The sequence below is a fragment of the Leptonotus elevatus genome, chromosome 17 (assembly GCF_054856555.1).
Source record: "Leptonotus elevatus isolate MCC_2025b chromosome 17, RoL_Lele_1.0, whole genome shotgun sequence".
NCBI lineage: Eukaryota > Metazoa > Chordata > Actinopteri > Syngnathiformes > Syngnathidae > Leptonotus > Leptonotus elevatus.
In genome coordinates, this window is record NC_141255.1 from 3030276 (window position 1) to 3050586 (window position 20311).

The 20311-nt window shown below is 43.8% G+C and overlaps 1 protein-coding gene across 1 annotated transcript; it reads right to left on the bottom strand.

Moving 5' to 3' along the window:
* Window positions 1–1627: 1627 nt before the first annotated feature.
* LOC147159249 (G1/S-specific cyclin-D2-like) lies at window positions 1628–12214 on the bottom strand. Its single transcript, XM_086060169.1, has 5 exons — window positions 11784–12214; window positions 10939–11154; window positions 8361–8520; window positions 6359–6507; window positions 1628–3685 (listed from the first exon to the last, which is right to left on the bottom strand). Exons 1-5 carry the CDS (start codon window positions 11994–11996, stop codon window positions 3530–3532), a joined length of 894 nt encoding a protein of 297 aa, XP_085916295.1. The 5' UTR covers window positions 11997–12214; the 3' UTR covers window positions 1628–3529.
* Between the last annotated feature and the right edge of the window lie 8097 nt (window positions 12215–20311).

Sequence of the window (20311 nt, forward strand, 5' to 3'; positions counted from 1 at the left end):
GCGTGCCGTTCACGGGTGCAAAATTGGGCGAACCAAGATGTGAAATGAAATTTCTAGATAGTATTCACATGCCGTCATTTGCCCCACATTGTGTGCGGGTCCATGGAATGCCGAATTGGAACGGCAAAGAAGTGTCCGGAATTACAAAAAATACATCGAAAGGACTTCCAACCGACAAAGTCTACCAAAGTGTGTTCTTACTATTTTGATTAAAGTAAGTGTCATTGTAAAATGGTAAAAATGCTTTTACCATAATGCGATTGTGATTATATGTGAGCCGCTAGCCGTGGCTAAAAAATAGATTTGTGGTCAAGATGTTCGATTTTGAGATCTCTCCAAATAAATCCAAATAAGGTCTCTTATTTTCCTTTCCCAGCAGCCCAAAATTTGAAATTGTTGTTAAAGTGTACAAAAATAAGTGATGAATCAATAATATTGTTGTTTTCGTTGTAACATGCTAGTAGCTAGTAGCTAGCGCGTTTGGGGGGGAAACTAGCTACTTGGTTTAAAAAATAACCCGAGATTATTCACCTCGAATTCACAATTGATAAATGCAAATAGCAACCAATAAAATCCGACATTACAGAAGACGCAAGAATGTCCGCGCTTTGAGAGCCATCCTACCTTAGAACATACGTTTTCAAGTCGTCGGGTGCGGGCAGTATCGGCAAATGTTTGTAATCCAATCGATTCCACTGACCAAACGTTTCAACGTGTACCGATGCAACGAGCGTTGAGCTAAATCTTCTGCATACATCTTGCGTACACAAGTAACGTTAGCGGAAGCTCGTCAATAACAAAATGAAGATGACTTCACTGGAAAGTTGCCCGTCCATGACGTCAGTGTATAAACTATGTATACGCTATGTATGTAGGGTAGTTTATTTTCCTACAGCCTCTGAACTGTTCCCGATGACCCGCCCCTTAGTTAGGTGTACGTGCTGGGTTAGTATAAAAATAGAAAAATGAATCATTATTTGATTTCCGTTTTAAAACAGAAACATCAAAATTGTGCTCGATTTTCTCGTTTGTTGTCACTGACGTCATTCCTCATACTGACCAAGAGATGGCGCCAGCGTGGCGCCTAAAGACGATCTAGTGTTTTGGAACGAGCCATTATCTCCACTCGAGCAAATTCTAAAGGCCTATCACGTGGGGGGGATTTGTTGGTACCGCTCTGTTAATGATAGAAAGAAAAATTAGCAAAAGTAATAATAAATACAAAATAATGTAAATTAATTAGAATTTTGAGTGGCAAATGATGCTATTTCTATGTAATTAACACTCATGGCCATTTCATTAGGGACACCACATGGCCAAATTGTAACGTCACCAGCTCGGAAAAACGAGTGAACACATCCTGGGATTATATCGTTTATCCAAATGAAGCCCGTGTGACCTTTTATGTAGTTACTCTAATTAGTCAGAAGTCGGCAGCATTGCATAATTTCTTGTTGAATCCAATCATGCTTCCATCCAAACCGTTATCATGCAATCATTCGAAATCCTACATTTAGCAAATACAATTAATGCAGTTTATGTCGTAAACATAAATTTGACGTATTCTCCATCGCCCTCTCGCGGCCACAAAAAGTAAAGACGAGGACAAGAAAATGGTCAAGACGGGTGATTTTAGCCAATTTATTGAGAAAATGTTGAGGTACACTGTGTGGGGATAAAGGGGAGAGGATCAAAACCACGCCAAACATTCTGGTGGTACCTCAAAAATAAGACGATTCCACTTAAATCCAAAACAAACCAACCTTTAACTTTGGTCATTTTTGATACATTAACATCATACAGTACAGGGCGTGTTTGGAGCAGCACCACACAGATGAAATGTTTTTTTTTTCTTTTCTTTGTAGCCATTTAAAGCACAGTGGAATCTGATTTTAAAATAAAAGCATCCTCCCTCTGGAAAAGTAAGTGTGTGATGTGATTGTGAAGTGTGATGAGGTAACGCTCGATCCGTCCAAATTAACCTGAGGTACACAAACAAATTACAAGGAAGCAGCAAGAGTACAACCGATGATACAATAATAAACACAAGTACTTCCAGTCCCGCACCAAACTGTGGCGTTCCCTCCAGTACACACAAAAAAAGCAAAAGATGACTTGTAAAGTATACACAATTATAAAATCATAATAGCAGCAAACAAATGGAAACACAAATTTGTTTTTAAGACGAGAAGGAGAAAAAAAAAGCTATTTGTAGCAGCAAAGAGAAATTATATTTGTCAACTTTTTGTGTTCAACCCTTTGACACTTTTCAGTTTTTTTCTGTCTGCAAACATTTTGCTTTGTGAATTCAAAATGTGTGTTTGTTGGAGGGGGGTGAGGGGGTGTTGGTTTTTACTTTTCTTATTTCTATGTACAGTCTTTCACAAAGGCGACCCCCACCCCCCCTAAAAAAACAAAAAACAAAAAAACACACGCTCACATACAAACTTGCACGAGTTGAATACAAACACTATATTCAGCTCTGGAATAACTAGAAACAAATGTTTGGCTATGACAATTCAAGTACGATCAAATAAAACACGCACGCAAAAAAAAAAAGTCTACATATGACTGGTCTTTTCTTGGTCAATGTTGAATCAAATCACCAGCTTTCATCACCCCGTGTGGGAATCCAGCCCTCAAAAAAATAAAACCAATAACTTAAAACAAAAAAACTAAACAAAAACGACCCTACTAACCAAAATGAACGCTCCTTGACCACCATCCCCGTCTGCATCCTGAAGGAGCGCCTATTTTTATTTTTATTTTTCAAAAGTGCATCAATATTGTTCCTATGTCACGCCTCGCTCCACAAGTCCAAAACAAATTTGGCGGAGCGACGCTTAATCAGCATCCCGGAACCTCCTCATCTCCGCTGGGTTGTCAATAAACAAAAACCAGTATAGCTTACATTCCCACTTTTTTTTCCAACACCTGCGTCTGTCCCGCTCGCAACCTCCGCAAACCCCCGACTCGTCATCCCTGCCGCTTTTCGGCATCCTCGCCACTTCCTGTGTGAGCGGGCCCAGCCCACTCCTCCTTTTACACTTGACCCCGCCCCCCAGCAGCACTACAGGTGTCGGCAACAACAGCCTAGCGGCTAACAGCAACGGCTAGCTGCTAACAGCGAACAACTATCTGCTAGCAGCAACGGCTAGCTGCTAGCAGCAACGGCTAGCAGAACCCCCGAATAAATTGAATAACTGCAAAGATGCTAAGAGTAACGTAACTAAATACGAGCTAAATATACACTATTTTTTTGTTGCTCTCAAAAGAATATATTTAATAAGCTATTTCTCTTCAAGTATGAAAATATATTCAGGCTTCCGCTCAACATGGGGGGAAACCTAAGGCACTATCAAGTTTCAAGATTCTTAAATACCTTGTTTGATACATGCGACACCGTACAAAAAACGTTCCGGGGCAAACAAACCAAAAAAGAAGAAAACTCAAAATTTCTTAATCGTGAGAAATTCTTGGATTGTCAGGCCATCGCTTGAGACAAAATCAGTGTGGAAGGGGCGGGCCTTCATAAGTTGACGTCGCGCACGTCTGTGGGGGTGCTGGACTGGTCCTGCTGCTGCTCTCTCGACTTGTTGCTGCCGTTTGCACTGCCTGCTCGGCTCTCCTGCAGGTTGGCGGCCAGGACGCGCTCGATCTGCTCCTGGCATGCCCGCAAACAATCCTGCAAACGCAAGCGCGTCCTCGGTTAACTTCAAACAAACATTTGACACAAAGTTCCACTTGAAAAATGACTTTCTATTTTACCTAATGAAATGTTCATGCACATTTAATACAGCGATAATTTCAAATTCCACTAGAGGGGGCTCTCAGAGAACACTAAGAATGACTTGTCGGCGACAAATGCAAACTCAACGTAATAAAAATTTGATGTACAATAAGGTAATATTAATAACTGTAGGCAACAAGGAAACCAGCATTTTCAGCAATGCGAAACTGTGAAAACACTGCCATCTTCAGGCCAGAAAATGCAATTGCGTGTTAGGTTTGATAATATTAGGCTGATAGACAGCAGCGCAACGCTCGAGCCAACTTCAGCGTCACTGCTCATTTGAGTTATCCATCGTTTGTAGAATACATAACTAATCCTCACATCAAATTTACCAATTTCTCCCGTCAGACGAAGCGCATGTGGAAGCTAATTTGGGTATCAACTTAGTGTTTTTTCATACCCTGAATATAAGGGTATAAAGAAAAAAATACTTTAACAGATAAACATTTAACATTTGCATTTAACTCAAACTACATTGATTCTCTTTTGAGAGTATGTTAACTTAATGCTAACACACAATGCAAAACACCTTGCACTGGCTACAAAGACTAGCATCAATGTGGTGGTGATTAAAACCCTTTAACCAACTTCTATTTTAACACAAGCCTAACCAATCAACAAGCCAAAAACGAGCATCACTGCATCTTAACAGTTGTGAGCGTTTGATGTTTGTATTATACTGCCCCCTGGTGGACAAAGTGCACTCCAAAATTAGTTAGGGTGCACCCCAACTGTTTGATTCTTTGCATTTTGGGTTATGTTATTACTGTAAGTTTTGCTCAAGCACAATACAGTCTTTTTTTTTAAAAACAAACAATGTGTCGGCGTGTGGACAGCAGGTCTGCGCGTAGACGTGGGAGGTCGGTAGGTGGCTCGCTGCCGGGCGGCTGGCAAACAAAAGGGGAAAGCGGGGGCCAGCATTCCTTTGAAATGTTGTCTAATTGGAACCCGATGCGCCACCGGCCGCTGTTGTGACGGCGGGGGTCGCCGTGGCAACGTGCACCGCAAAACGCGGGGGGAGGCGGCCAATGACGGCGGCCCACGACCACGGCGGAGAAAAGCGTGTGGACTTTAGTTTTTTTTTTTTCATCTTGAGGGGCGCCACACCATCAAAGCACACACGCTGTGGAGGCTGCTGCCGCGCCGCCATCTTGTCAAAAAGTAGCATGATGGATAACCACGGAAGCAGAAACGCTCGGACTGACTCGCAAACATATTTGACTTGAGAATATCGGGTGCAATCTTCAACCTCCTCTCGCCATATCTATTCAAAATACCAACATGCTGGTTTTTAAACGTGCGTGATTTTCATGCCTGTCAATGTTCACCAATGCGGCACCTCTTCCAGTTGAGCGGCTGCTAGTCAAGTGAGCTAAAAAGTCAAGTGGCAAGTTGCGACCCGTGTCCCCTCCCGCACGTCGTGAAGATTCATTTAAAACTTCCCGTGGCATCTACAAAATAAAAGTGCTTACATATTCGAGTTGTCAGGACAGCTTTGTGACGAGGTGCGACAACAACAGTGGAATGCAACTGACGATTTTCATCGGTCAAAGAGCGCAGACCCCCCGCGCCTGTTAACTTTTACAATTGACGGAAATCCATCAGGGCGACGGAGAATTTTAAATCACTGCATTCTGAGCAAGATAGTTGTATAAAAAACGTATGTCTAAGGGTGTGAATTGCGTAGTACCTGGCGATTCGATTCGTATCACGATTCATAGGTCACGATTCGATTACATTAATCCCGATACAAATCTATAAATTGATTGTTGCGATTTTTTTCTTCTTCAAATTTTGAAAATACTAATCAGTGAACTTGTACATGTACACTGTAAGATTTGTATGGAAATGTATTTATTTATCTGAAAATCCAGGCTTCTAACTGAGCCACTGCATTGTGTTTTTTCCCCACATAAAAATTGGGGCCGCCTCAAAAGTGAGTTGCTGTATTTGACTTTTTTTATGATTGTGATGAACTTATTTTAATATTTTGGACAGTGAAACGTAACGGTTAAGTGTATTGATGGATAAATAAATTAAATTACATGCATATTTTTACAGGAATCATCAATTTACTTTTCACACTATGTTACTTAAAACATCACCGACCCAGTTAGTTGTGGGTTTTTTTCATGTTAAACTTTACAAGATATGTGGAAAGGGTGAGCAGTTTTGCTTTATATTACTTTTAAGATGCAGCGATCTTGTTTTTTGTTTAACACTTACACAAATGTTTTTTTTTATTACACATTTTAAATAATTTTCCCGATTTATATGCTGGCTTCATGCTTCTTTGATCACCATCTCTCAATCTTTTTTTTTTTTATGATAATCCAACATATTTGTATTATTTTCACAATAGCAAACATGTTAAAAAGATACTGCAAAAAGACGGAAGCGCTCCTCCACCAGGAGGGGCGAAGCGCTCCAGTGGGTGAGCAGAAATTGCATGTGTGCGACCACAAGAATGTGGGCTGCTGATGCTCTTTATAGTAGCAAAAGCAGCGGCGGCGGCAAACAGCTTCAATGTCGGTGCCGTTCTGTGCCGAGAGGCGACGCACTCACCACTTCTGTGTTTGTGATCTTAGCCAGCAGGTCAGTCAGGTTGTCTTTTGTCAGCCGCTGGTCCTTGTGGTCCAGCTGCAGGCCACAGATGGCGGCCCCCACGCTGCCGCTGGCAATCATGGAGGGGGGGTTCATGGCAAGACCGTCATCTGATGAAGAGATAAGCATGTAAGAATCACGTCTGGGTGACACGTGTGAGACGAGCGCTTTTTCCCAGGCTCTGAATTTCAAATTGGGTTCTTTCCCCCCCCTTGGAGGAAAAAGTGATTGGAAAAGCAGAGCAGGAATCCTCCTACTCGCCTTCGACAACGACTCCCTACAGTCCTCGTCTGAACGCCTGAGCCGGAACAGACCGCGCCAGCAAAAAGTCCAAATGACGGAAAAATGTGCTGCAGCGACGAAATCGAACGGCTCGAAAAAAATGTGATTAGAAAAAAAGGCAGATGAAATAAGATGGCACGATTGTGGCGAGCCAGGAGAATTGTCCGTAAAAGACAAGAGACTTTGGGATCATTTCACACTTAAAGGGGAAGTCAACCCAATAATAATAAAAAAAACATCTTGGCACTATGTTCTATGCAGCCCACTAGTCCAAATATGGTATTATGGTTAATATTGTGTTCGTGGAATACAAGTTAAGCAATAAAAAACAGCATTTTTTATCAATATCATAAGGCAGCCATTTTGCCACTTGCTGTCGAGTGAAGATGACATCATAGTTGCTCAGGACTCATGCAACGACCAATCACAGCTCACCTGGTTTCTGAAGCTGAGCCGTGATTGGTCGTTGCATGAGTCCTGAGCAACTATGATGTCATCTTCACGCGACAGGAAGTGGCAAAATGGCCGCCCCCTGAGATGGATGCAAACGGCTGGACTTTGCTGCATAACTCATATTCCACAAATGTAATATTAATAAATGAAAATAAACAGCCAGCCAACTCTACACTCATTCACTGACACCCATGTCACTCACCAGGCCAGGCCTTTTAAAGCCATACATAATTCAGTCACAGATACTACAGTAGAATGTGACGATGTCAAGCCCAAGTCAACCTCACATGCATGTTCGGGTCAACATTCTTATCAGAGTACTTAAATTATTAATGGGTTAATGAGTATAAAAGTTGCTTCTAAAAAAAAAAAATGCAATAGCTGCAGGCCTAATGGAAAAATTTTGCAAGCTGAAAAATGACAAAAAAAAGAAAGTGCGACAGGTTAGCACGTGACATTTGAACGACTTAAATTCAAACTGATTTTATTGTTTACTATGAAATCAAATGTGTGCCAATCATTTGAGTGGCCTTTCAATTCCAGCTTTCTTTCACACAGAAATCCTGAAAATGAGCGCATGGCAGACGAAGCAAAACTTATCTGGGTGTAACCAGAACCAAGCAAACTAAAACGTTATAAGAAAGTGTGGGAATAACTAAAAGCCATAAGTAGCAGTGGTGATAAAGAGCTTATTGTGCTTCTACTGCACTGAAGTAACCCTCTCCTCTGCTGCTCGTTTCCTGCCATTGAATTAGCAGGGAGGCGGCGGCACATAAAACAAGCGCCTCGTTTAACGCAGTCCAGGATATGAAAATATTTAGCGGGATTGTCAGGCAGAGAGGAGATGAGATGAGGCCTACGGGGGGAAGTTTGTGCTTCTCAGGGGGGGAAAAAATGTTTATTTTGGACTGCAGGCCGGGAGGAAGGAAGATCACAGGTTCGTCACCCTGACTTTTTCAACCTGGAGGCCTCCCCTTGTCAACACAGAACACCAATAAAGAGGAAGGAGGAGGAGGAGGAGGACGGTGCGATTGATTTGGAGACGCGGTGATTTCCAGGCCTGCAGCACACAAGTCATCCACGTGGGATAGGACGGCTCGAAAAATGGGTCACATGCGTCACCGGTGACTCATGGTGGGAGAATGCCGGACGTGTGTGCGTGCGTGCGTGCGTGCGTGGGAATCTGACGGAGGGGCGAGGTGCGGGATGCAGGGAATTGCGCCTTTACCTGTAGCGCACAGGGCGATGAAGGTCTGCGTGTGCTTGCGGATCATCGACACCTTGTCTTCGGGGAGGGGCAGCCGGCGCAAGATCTGCTCCACAAAGTCGTTGGGGGTGACGGCCGCCATGTTCCACCTCAATTTGCCCAGCACCAACAGCTCCCAGTCCTCAAAACACACACGAGCAACAATGTCCATAAATGCATTTGGTGACAATTAATTACAAAAAACGAAGTGCGATTTTATAAGTTGGAAGCACCTTTTCGCCAAAATAGCTTAACATGTTATCTATACCGCATTATCCAGACGTGTGAATGTTGAGTGTGTGAAATTCCACGCCAACGTCGGGAACGAGTCTCCAATCCATCCATCAGTCGGAAAAGTCCACGCAAGCTTGATTCCTTTTATCGCCTAGTAGACTTTTATCTTATCATCCTGCGTGCCATTTCTCATTCCTCACATCCGTTGTGTGCACAGCGGCGGTGACATGTGACGCGCTACCAAAGTCTCCCCCCCCCCCCCCCCCGAGCCAGAGAACGCCTTCCTTCCTGTCACAAGCCGAGGTGTGCTCCATAGCTCGGGCCTTCCTCGCTTCCGCAAAGCTTATCGGTATCGTACTAATTGAGAAGTATTGGAAACCGGGTTATTAGCTTTAGAAGGTTCATTTTAATTAGTTTTTCTTTTTGAGTGTTGTCTGTTAAATTTTGTTAAGTTTAATTCGTTTTCAGGGTGGTTCTGTTAGTTTCACTTATTTATAAAAAAAAAAAAAAAAGAAGAAGCTTAGTTTTAATTTTTTTAATGTGTATAACTTGTGCACAATATTTAATGAACACCATGGAATTTTTTTTTAAAGTAACACATTTCTTACCTGGCGTTGCATTTTGGCTAAGTTAAATGAAAAAGCAGGCGAGCCAAAAGTCAAGCAGGCAAAATTATGGCCTGGAAGCGACATCATCTGAAAGTACTTTTCGATTGGCTGCTGCGAGATGACGTCACCTCTGCGCGACACACTTTCAAATGTCCTTATTCCGGTTAATATCAAAATAAATATACTTAATAATCACATTTAAAAGCAAGCCCTTGGCTCATGCATGGAATTATTTACCATAGGCTAAAATGCACATTTTCACTAGTTAGTTTTAGTGATTTTTTTTTTAAACATAAAATGTCATTTCAGTTAGTTTATTTTCTTTTTAAAGTATTTTAGTAATATTTTTTTATAGTGAAATTGGAGATCGCAGACATGTCATCAATGTATTTGATTGTTGTCAACATATGTGTATCACCGCCCACAGGATTGGGGTGGAACTGCAACGTGATTGCGAAAATTTAGATCCAACTTGGCACTTTTTCAATAAAAAATTTAGATTTATATCGCGCCCTTCACAGGAGCCACTAATTACTAGCATGCAAAACTAATTATTTGTTGTTCATTAACGATTTAGCAACATTGGAAGGTCGGTACGCAATGACAGCGAAAAACTGCATATTCAGTTTTCAGGGCCATTTTGAGAACACATGATTTGAAGTTTAGCACTTTCAACAAAGCCAAATCTAAAATAAAACGTCTGCACCGCCGTAGTGCCAATGAACTCAGACAGTGCTAGCCTGCTATCTTACGGCAGTTAAATTAACGCATACCACTTGTGAATTTGTGCTATTTGCTGCCGTATTTAGAATCATTCATTTCATTCATATGCCTTACCTGCTTGCGTTGACATATGGATGTGTTTTTCATGCTTTCACATATGACAAGGTTGAGCAGGAATCAGACTCGCCTAAAGCACATTTGCGTCAAACATTTACACGCATTAATTGTCATTTGACATTGAATATGTGCCTTTTTTTGTGTGTCAGATCTCAAATATATTCTTATAAGTTAGTAGATAAGCGAGGGTGGGGCAGACAAATGGGACTTCCTGTTATCGAAGTCTAATATTTGCATTGGTGCACTTTGATGTCAGCGCGATTTTCTCACTCTGGGTGGCACGCATCTAAAATGGCTTTCTTCACCACTTCAATAGTTGAAAAGTTCAATGATATAAAATTGGATGAAGTTATGTTCAGACCCATAACAATTGCACCAGCTGATACGAGCAAATGATTGACAGTGGCCACACATATGCTAGCATTTAACACCATGTATCCCCCCGCGGAGGCCGCTTTGAGCTTCGAGGTTCATGCGCTCACTTCCTGGACGGATGTCCCACCCCTCCCCTCGCCGCTGTTGCAGCTGAAGAGCCACTGCCGCTTCTCTTCTGCCTTATCCTGTGAGGATATCCAGGAATACGGCGCATCGCAACAACATGACAGTGAACGTGACCGAAAGGATCAAACATGGCAGCCGAATGACTTCGCAACTCACATTCGTAACAACTCGGCTCATTACTGAAATCTTGCGCTTTTTGTTTCTTTCCTCTGACGCAACTTGAAAATGACTCAATTTCCAGGGAGCTTGCATGTGAACACTAGATGGCATTGCACTCCTCTTGCAGGCACGAGAGAATTGGAAGCTTCCTGTGAAACCAACTCGGCCATTAGCACTAGAATGTGAGGGCCCTCGTGAGCGGAGACCTTTTTTCTTACCAGCAGCTCCAGCGGTGTGATGGAGTTGTCCGTGTACATGCACAGCTTCTCGGCGGAGATGGGCCTGCTGTCCTTTAATTTGGAAGCCAGGAACATGCATACGGCGCCCAACAGCTGCAAATAATTCTTCTTGGTGGGCATCACAGCAAGGAATCTATCCAAATAATTGATGGCCAGTGGGAAGATGTCCTCTTCACTGTTCTCAGCCTCGCACACCTGGAGGAGGGGGGGAAAAAAGTGCATTTGAGCAAAGAAAGAACACTTTGTGCAAGTGTGCGGGAATAAATTGTTAAAGCCACTCATTTGCTTTTCAAGTTGCAGTAATGGAATAAGTACGTGGGCAACTAGCCTAATTTGGTTGTGCACATTAAATATGAAATAAAAAAGTGGTGCAAACTGTTACGAATACTTTACACACGACGAAAAGTTCAAATTCGCCATGTTGCCTGCCTTGTGCCTGAGCAGTTTTAACAAATTAATAATAATTCGTATGGTGAACTAAAGTGCCTTTTTTTCGGTTGTTAATTAAGACGACGCTGTCGTGCCTCGTGCCTCGTTCGGCCTAACCATTCCACGCAATTAGACCCATGATAAACACCACTAGCACAAGTAATTATCAAGCTAGGCTACGTCTTTATGAAGCTGAATTGTCTTCGTGGTGGAATTTCCGACTCTCCCACGCCTTTTGGTGACTCATTCCCATTCAATTGTCACACAAGTCAGGCAAAAAAAAAAAAAAACATCAATTGCAGGCATGTAAACGCGTGGCAATCTTGTGCAATTATAACCAATAAAATAGCTAATTAGCCAGGGCTAGCATAGTGGGGGAAAAAACAGCTACTAACCTCGAGCATCCAACCCGCGACGACCCGCCTCATGTACGGCTCAATATCCTTCTGGACCCGCTGGAAATAAGAGCACTGCGGGAGGAAGCTGTCCTCCACGGTTAGCAGGTTTTGCAAGACCCGGTCATCGTGGAGAATGTTCGAGTCCATCGGGGCTTTCGCCACCGTCTCAGAGTCCGAGTCCGACCCCGACTCCATGCAGAGAAGCTCCATGACTCGGGGCTAAAGCTCTTCTTCGTGTTTTGGTGACTAAAATATGAAGACGTTAAAAGTGTCACAGTGTTGTGGACAACGGGCAGGAGGAGGAGACGCGCCCTGGTCGAAGCAGGAGGCTGAGACTGCAACTTTTGTTTCAGTCTTGCTCCCCGGTTCGCCTCGTCGTCTCCTTCCTCTTCTCCTTCTGCTTCTGCTGACTTTTCGACCGTCAAGTTAGCAGGAAGGGAGAAGCGGAACTTCCTGTCAAAGTCTTCAAAAATAATGCTCACCAATTTTGGCTTTGAAAGCGCGATACAGTAAAAGCACTCAAAATAAAAAGTCATAATTGGACAAAATATACGTTCTCACGTCTAAAATACATGACAGTTTTTTTGGGTGTTTTTTTTTTTAAACACAGGTCATTCAAAGTACACAAAGTAAGCAAATTAGCTCGCCGGCTGGCTGGTTAGCTCCTCACATTTTATGGTGGCAATAAATGCATAAACACTCAATTTACATTCTTCTGCATTTATTGAAGGTAAACTGTGGGGAAATATGTCTTAAAAAAAAAAAAAAGTAATCTAAATAGACAACACAAAATGTATTTTTTTAAGAGTATAGACTAACTAAGATAACAGACTAGCTAGATCCAAAGATTATTGTGAAAATAAAATGCACACAATAATTCTACTGCCTTTATTGCATTTATGAGAAGTAAGGTAAGGAGGTCAAAGAGGTCTGCAATACAAAATATAACCCCCCAAATGTCCTTTTTGAAGAGGATTGTATGACGGGAAAAAAAGAGATATAAACACTTCTCTATTCTCCTTATTTGAGGTAAATGTAAAAATAAAAACATAAGCGTGTTTCTAAAATTGAATACATCATTTAAAGCAGAAAGGAGGCTAACAAAGCTAACTGGCTAGCCTTTGCGTGACATAATGCATGCACAAACACACACAAAAGTCTACACTACATTGTAGTGCATTGATGTAAAAAAAAAAAAGAAGTATAAAATACATCAAATACAACATATAAAAAAGAAAGGAAGCGAACTCAGCGAACTGACAGGGTATATCTTCTTGCATGTTTGTGATGGCAATAAATTCCTTTGTTGTACATTAGCCACACTTACAATCGACGCCACTTATTGGAGGTTAAAAACTGTGGGGGGGGAAATTACAGTACAAAAAAAATGTGATTTAAATTAATGAGGCTATTACAAGGAAAAAGGAAGCTGACTGGCTCGTTCAAGCGACGAGTGCTTGCATGTTACTGTGTGTGGCAATCATTACTACCGCACTTATTGGAATTTAAAAAAGGAAAAGAGGTCTAAAATACAACTAAAATATCCAAATGAACGAGGCCATTGAAAGAGAAAGCACCTAACACAGCTAAGTCAGGCTAGCTGGTTGCTGACGTGTTATGGTGGCAATAAATTCCTTTGTCAGAATCACTGGCAACAAATAGTCAACATTCTACTGCACTTGTTGGAGGTGTTTAAAAAAGGGGGGGAAAGCTACATGTTTCTGAGTCAATAATTCACCGGTGAACACAAGGAATGTAGGAGCAGCACGGTTAGCTCATGTGCTAAATACGCTGTGTCTTGTGCAGAGTAAATACTTTTTTTTTTTTTTTAATGATAAGGTTATTGTCAAGCCATATAGGTCGAAATCCATGAGACACGTCCCTATCAACAGACGTGGACTCTTTTGATCCTATTCCATAACGCATCTTTGATGCTGAATCATGTCAACGGATGAAAAATGTGCAGCAAAAAATATGTCATCCTAGAGAAGAAGAAAAAAAAAAGGGTAGAATTACATCAGAATAGGAAATCATGTGGTCGTTTGGCATTTCTTTGCTACGCAGGCCACGTGTATGTTTCTTATCAATAAAAAACATTCTCGAGCTGCTTCCGATCATGTGGGAAAAGCCTTGAATGACAGCTGAACTTCTTTTCACTGCCCCCCCACCGCCACCTCCACCACCTCACCCTCCTTCCTTTCTTTCTTGCTTGCATGCTTCCCCTCCCCCCCACAGCCAAAGTAGTGAATGAGATATGCAGTTTCATTGAGAAAAAAAAACACACACACACACACACACACTCTGTAGCCATTATGAGAGGCTAGCATGGGAAGGGAATGTCAAGGTTAGCCAGATTAGCTCAACTTCAAAGAAGGCGGCCTCTGCTTTTCCTCTTCTGGGATTTTTACGGGCACCCCGACAAAACGTCCCAAGAGGGCAGTAAAGGCGGACACCTAAGGGAGAAAAAAAAAAAAAAAAGGGGTGTCAGATTTTGAGCTGTTTGTGCATGTGCGCTATGATAACGCGCGCACACACAGAGGTAACAGAGAGCGCTGGGAAAGCGTGGAGGAGCGTGAAATCACCTTGATCCAAAGATTCCCGCCGCATACCAGCCCAGTCAACCTATGAGAGGCCCGCACATGGGCAGACCAGAAACAAAAGTCGAGGGAAAGAGGCGGAAAAATTTCTTTGAAGAGCCGGATCACAGCATCGCTGATATTATACCCACAAGAAGAAGAAAGCGAGTGACAACAGCTTCCTTACACTTGCCTAAGAATCATTTGTTTGCGGTTCAACTTATCCCTTCCTCACTCGTCACAAATGGTTTATGATGTCACAATGTCACATGCAAGAAGTGTAAATTATTCTACAATGTAAAAAATACGCAAGTAAAAAAATTATCATTGTGAAACGATCTGTCATCTCTGCATACAGCACTGTTGATGTTCTGGCCCAAAATGGCCACCACATTAGTATTTATATTGCCAAAGAAATTTGTATCCCGAAATGCAAAGTGAAAGCCCCGCCAAACTAAACAGGACGGCATCCTCGTGTTATCAATGACTTCCGTCTTTATTTAGATAGTAATTAGTTTCCTAAAAACACTGTTGCTAACAATTTACAGTTGTTGTTTTTTTTAGGAACCAAATTCTGTCGGCTGAATTATGTTAGGTTCAGACCGAGCATGGAATTCTGCGTCCAAAAACCTGACTATGCTCTTATTCAGGTTTTTGAAAACCCGAATAACAGCCCTGGGTTACTCCTTTCATAACCGCAATTCTTGCGCATATAAGCACATTCGGAATATCTCGATCGATCGGGGCAATGTTTTTCGCTGTGCTCGCTATTTTCTTCTTCGTCTTCTTCGCTTATTTGATTCGCAAAGGAATCTTGGTCTATGTAGACACAACTTATATGCGCAGCTCTGTTCTACTTGCTAAAGGCGCCTCACTTAAATACATACATTTCACATTATTTTGTATCTCTACGGCAAAAATGCCACAGTTTGTGCCTACATACACACGCAGTAAATTCAAGTATATAAAAGTTCGTGCTTCTGGCGTGTTAACCCACCGGAAATAATCAAGCCGTTGTCAACAAACATGACGCTTGCAGCAAAGAACCACACTTCTGGAGCAAGGAGGAAACGGACTACTTTATTTACTGTAGTGTAGTGATGGCAAAATGAAGCTTCATGAAGCATTTGCGATACTTTTTGACTCCTCTAGATGGTGCTCTTGGTTTAAAGATAAAGGCAAGTGCAATGAAAATGGATTACATTTGCATTGCATCTTTGAATCATGAGTGCCATCTTGAGGAGTCAAAAAGTATCGCAAGTGCTTCATGAAGCTTCATTTTGCCATCACTACTGTAGTGATTGACATATTTATGTCTTTTTTTGAACGCATAGTAAGTTATAAGCGGAAATGACGTAATTTACGAAATCACGTTGTCCGCGCGTCGTGGTCCGAACGGGTCAACCGGAATAACGCTTTCCCGCCACGCTTGTAAACGCGTTACCTCGATTGTTTCCGAAAGCGGAATTCTGACCGTAACCCGAATATTGACTGCATGTAAAAGTAGCAACTTGGACCCATCACGGCGGGAAAAACGAGCACGCGGCCTTTCCGGCATTCCCTAATACAAAAGCGCCATCCTGCGCGCCGTTACGTCTCTGACGCTACCCCCCCCCCCCCCTAGGGTGGAAAATTGCTAGGTTGAAGCGCACATTGGCCACCGCTGGCCAGTCAAAAGAGAAGCTTCCCCCTCGGCATGCTTCTGGAAGTGGGCCAATCAGATGAAAGGAAACTCGAAAAGAGACGGAAGCGCCAAAAAAGGATGCGCAAGTGGAGTGTTTTAAGTGCCAAGTTGCTTGATTACAGCTTACGAAGGGACAGTAGCGCCCAAGATGCTATGGCTGGAATGCTGCGGCGGGAACTCCCGCCGAGCGATGGCCGACATCGTGAGGAAGATAGTGTGGCGCTTGTGTGTGTCACATGGCCGACTGCGTTCACATGGACTGATTATACACCGTTTCCCAAACATGAATTGCAGGCGATAAAAAAAATGTCCACGGGTACAGTCACATGCCGGGGGAGGCTATTCCAGTGTCACAGGAAAAGAGGGAAGAAGACGCTTTCCCGCACGAGTCCTTTAAAAGGCACAGCATGCCAATTGCTCTCATTTCCTTTATCAAAATGCCGAAATGCCACTTTTTTCCATCTCATTAACTCATCACGTAAGCAGCCGCCCTGGAACACAAATGGACAGGGAGAGAAAAAAAAAAAAGAAAAAAAAAAAAGAGGGTGTTCCCACAGTGTGCCTTTGGAATGTTTTGGCTATTCCCAAAGTCATCATTCAAAGTAAAATGGCAACATTTGGAAGCGGGACAATGAAGGGACAGATAGCAACATCCGGCTCTGCCTTCTCGTGAGCTCGTCTGGCACTTTGGAACACAAGAGGGGTTTTCTTCTTGGTGCCGAGGGCCCCCCCCCCGGGTCACTGCGGCCCCCCCCACCCCCCTCCCCCCGCTACCTCAACCATTAAGTGTGTATACAAGCGTGACGTCCAGCAGCTTGCGCGGCTCACTCCTGGACGCTCCAAAGAACATTGGCCCATTCTCCGCCACGCATTCTCCAGAGCGCCGTTGATAGCGGGCGAGAGCGCGAGCGCATGTTTGCAACAAAAGCTCTTTTTTTTACTCTCAAAGGCTTTTTTTACGACCGCGCTGCACAATGATCGCAACGCTGGAAACAACCTTAACAGGAACGACAAGTAGCGAGAACAAAACATTCCTGGAATTTTAAGTGCAAATAAATACGGCTATACGTCAAGCACTTTACACCTGAACTTTTGTGTGCATTATTAGTCAGGAAATTTATCAAGGCCAAAAGAAGACCTTGCTCGGGTTAAACTGCTTTTGAGAGGTCCAGAAATCTTTTAGAGTGGGTTCTTGCAGTGTTGGAAGCTTTTACTTCCAGAAACTACAGGTACCCAGAATTAGGACTACAACAACTAGCAGCTTTTTTTAAACAACAGGAACTCGTGTTTATATTTAGCGACAGGGTAATGTATCCGGGCCAATAGAAGACCCGTCATGGGGGCATTACCAAGAATGAAATGTTTCCGGAAACTTGAGCTATCTAGTGCATTCCGACCACAGAAACGTTACCTCAAAACTAAAAACATCTGTGTGTTTGAACCACATACAAAAGTATGTCACGTAAGTTCCAGCAAAAGCATTTTAGTTTCATGAACTCCAAGTACCAAGAACAAAAAGTTTCCGTAAATTCAGGTAAGCATTTCAACCACAGGAACAAACTGGGCCCTTCTGAGTATTTGAACTAAATTATAATATTAGCTCCTGTGGTTCAAATGTCATCCATCCGGGCCTGGGAGATGACCTTGCAGGGATGGGTACGAGGTCCAGAAACATAAGAGTGGGATTTTCTTTACATGAACTACGGATGCCGAGCACTTCTGGAAACGTAGGACAGCCATTGAAGAGCACGTGTTTCTTTGCGGGGGGGGTCAAGCCAGGATGAAATCATTAGGGGACGTGCATGTGACATCACATCCTCGTTGTTTAACGGCGAAGCAACTCCTTGTTCGCCTGAATGATCGGATTAGACGCGCTCCGAACGAGGCACAAAGCCCCGTTCAGCGTTGTCTGAGAGAGACCACGACGTCTTCGGGTGAGCGTCTGGACTTGTGTTATGTCACTCCGGCTGAGGGCGGGGGGAGGGGGAGGGGGGGGGGTCCGCTCCCCTGAGCCCCCAACCCGCACATGTGGCGGGGTGGCTCAGTGGACGCGGCCAAGCGCCGGCGGCTGCCTGTCGCAAGTGGACAAGTGTGTGTGGTCAAAGATTAAGGTACGAAAAAAAAAGGGAAAATTGCGGCGGAGGGGCTCGGGTGGCAGCTGTTGACAACTGGAAGCAGATGATTGGCCGAGGCCAATGAGAGGGTGTGTCGCGCCTATGGAGAATGCCAATTCATCAAGGACAGGATGTTTAATAGAAAGACAAGGAGAGAAGAGAGCCTTGCAGCTGGACGCTTGGCGACCTTGCATTCAGCAACAGTTTCCTCCCAATGGTCAAATTTAAGAAAAACAAACTTAAGCGTTTGGAAGACAAATTCCATCAAATTTCAAGACCGCTTATTTACTTAAAGTGATCACTAGGGGACAGTTCCTGAGCTGCAGCGTGTCAAGGGTATCACCCCGTGACGAGACACTGTACCCCTTAAAAAAAGCCTTTTTTTTCCTTCTCTAAAGGGTCTCATTGTTCCGCAAATAGTTTCGCTTTCTTTGTGCGTTGGCTTCCCGTCGCGCACACGGCAACATTTCCACTCCTGCACGCTTACATTTCCCTCCTGAGAAAAAAAAGGCGGGAGGAAATGGAGAGGGTGGAACTTGACGGCTTTCAAAGCGTCTCCGGCCAGGCGATATGCTGCTTATAAACATGGAGCAAAAGGGGGGGGGATTGTGTCTGGGAGCTGCTTGGTGCTTTCCTGTGCGCCATCCGTGCTAACCTCGGGCCTCCAGTGGCGGGTGGCGGCATAAAGAGGCCTCTGTGAGGGCTCCCAGTCAGATCCAGACCTACGGTAATTCGCCTCAGTCCTTGATTAAATTCGGCAGTGAGAAGACTTTCAAAGACAAAATCTTGTACCGAGGAGACCTCCCTGGCTAAACGGGTGGCCCGAAAAGGCGACAAGAGAAATGCGACAAATCTGGATTTATGGAATGAGCATTTCGCGAGCTTGACAAACGTCAGCATACCGACCTTATTTGCAGGCAATTTTCGGGATAAGCTAGCAACATCATGCTAATGCTATCATGACCAGGAGGGGACCAGCATGACATTAGCATTAGCCTGACAAAATTTGCAGGTTTGGTTTCTTCTCTATAGGTGACATGTCCAACAGTTTCACACAATGACACTATTGTTATTATTTTACCATCACGTATCAAATTTCCCCAGATTTATTTGTTATGGTCGTGTGTTTTGGGTGCAGCACTGCTTGGATCCAAATCCAGTTGAGCAAGCAGACTCGCAAAAAACACACGGGGTGTCAATTAAATAACGAGCTTGACGGACCAGATAATGATGTTTTGTCTTGGCGGATCGTGACAGGACACGATGTTTCCCACAAGCCAATTCCCACGTCGACTGCCTCGCATTCAAGCGTATTGGGACCATACTGGAAGACGCTTGTCAATTCTTCCCAGTTAAAAAAAAAATTGTCTGCGACTAAGATGGAGGACGGCGCTGTGAGAAAGAGAAGGTCACACAGCGCCTGTGTGTCGTGGAGCTGCGACGGTCCGCTCGGTCGCAGGCCAGCGCTTCCCAGGACCGAGACCACGTCCCTAGGGGGGAGGCCGAGGAAAGTTCCGGTGGTGCTACTTTGCGACCTCAGCATATAAGGACAAAACGTCCGTCCAGAGCGACAACCCAAACCAGCTCGTTTTCAATCACGCTTAAAACTTTGCAATTCTGAAATAGTCAACTATTCCTGCAAAATGTGAACCGTTTAGCGGCAGTCTGGAGTTCTGCCTATGGCGCATATCTGCGTGACATCTCGGGGACAGGGTTAGGATAGAAGGGTGGGAGTTTAGGGTTGGATTTGAAGGATTATGAGGCTAGATTAGGGTTAGGGGAGGATGTAAATATTGCACATCCCAGTTCAGTCTGCCCCATCCTCAAGAAAATGTGGGGGGTGGACTGGGCGTCAAGGTGGAGGGGATAATGGGGAGTCGGGGTGGGGGTTACTTCTCCCGACAACCTAAGATGTCTTTGTTTCCAGGCCTTACGCAATGGCCGCTAACAGGAAGTCGTTAGGACCGATGTTATGGTTGGAAGTACGGGCCAGAGCTCGGAGCCCTCGGTCAGGATTCCCACTGTCAGTGAGGAAATGAAAGCACAGGGAGGCTTTCTTTTTATGGTTAGCCCATGAAGACATAAATACTCCCCGCTTTCAAATCCTCGACGGCGAAAAAAAAAACTTGATGACGGCGCAAAAAAAAAAGG

Excerpts from the sequence above, each read along its gene's own strand:
- LOC147159249 (XM_086060169.1), bottom strand. The coding sequence starts at position 11,996 with ATGGAGCTTCTCTGCATGGAGTCGGGGTCGGACTCGGACTCTGAGACG. Across the intron at positions 8,521-10,938 it reads TCACACCGCTGGAGCTGCTG|GACTGGGAGCTGTTGGTGCT; the intron begins GTAAGAAAAAAG and ends GTGTGTTTTGAG. Across the intron at positions 6,508-8,360 it reads CATCGCCCTGTGCGCTACAG|ATGACGGTCTTGCCATGAAC; the intron begins GTAAAGGCGCAA and ends TCTCTTCATCAG.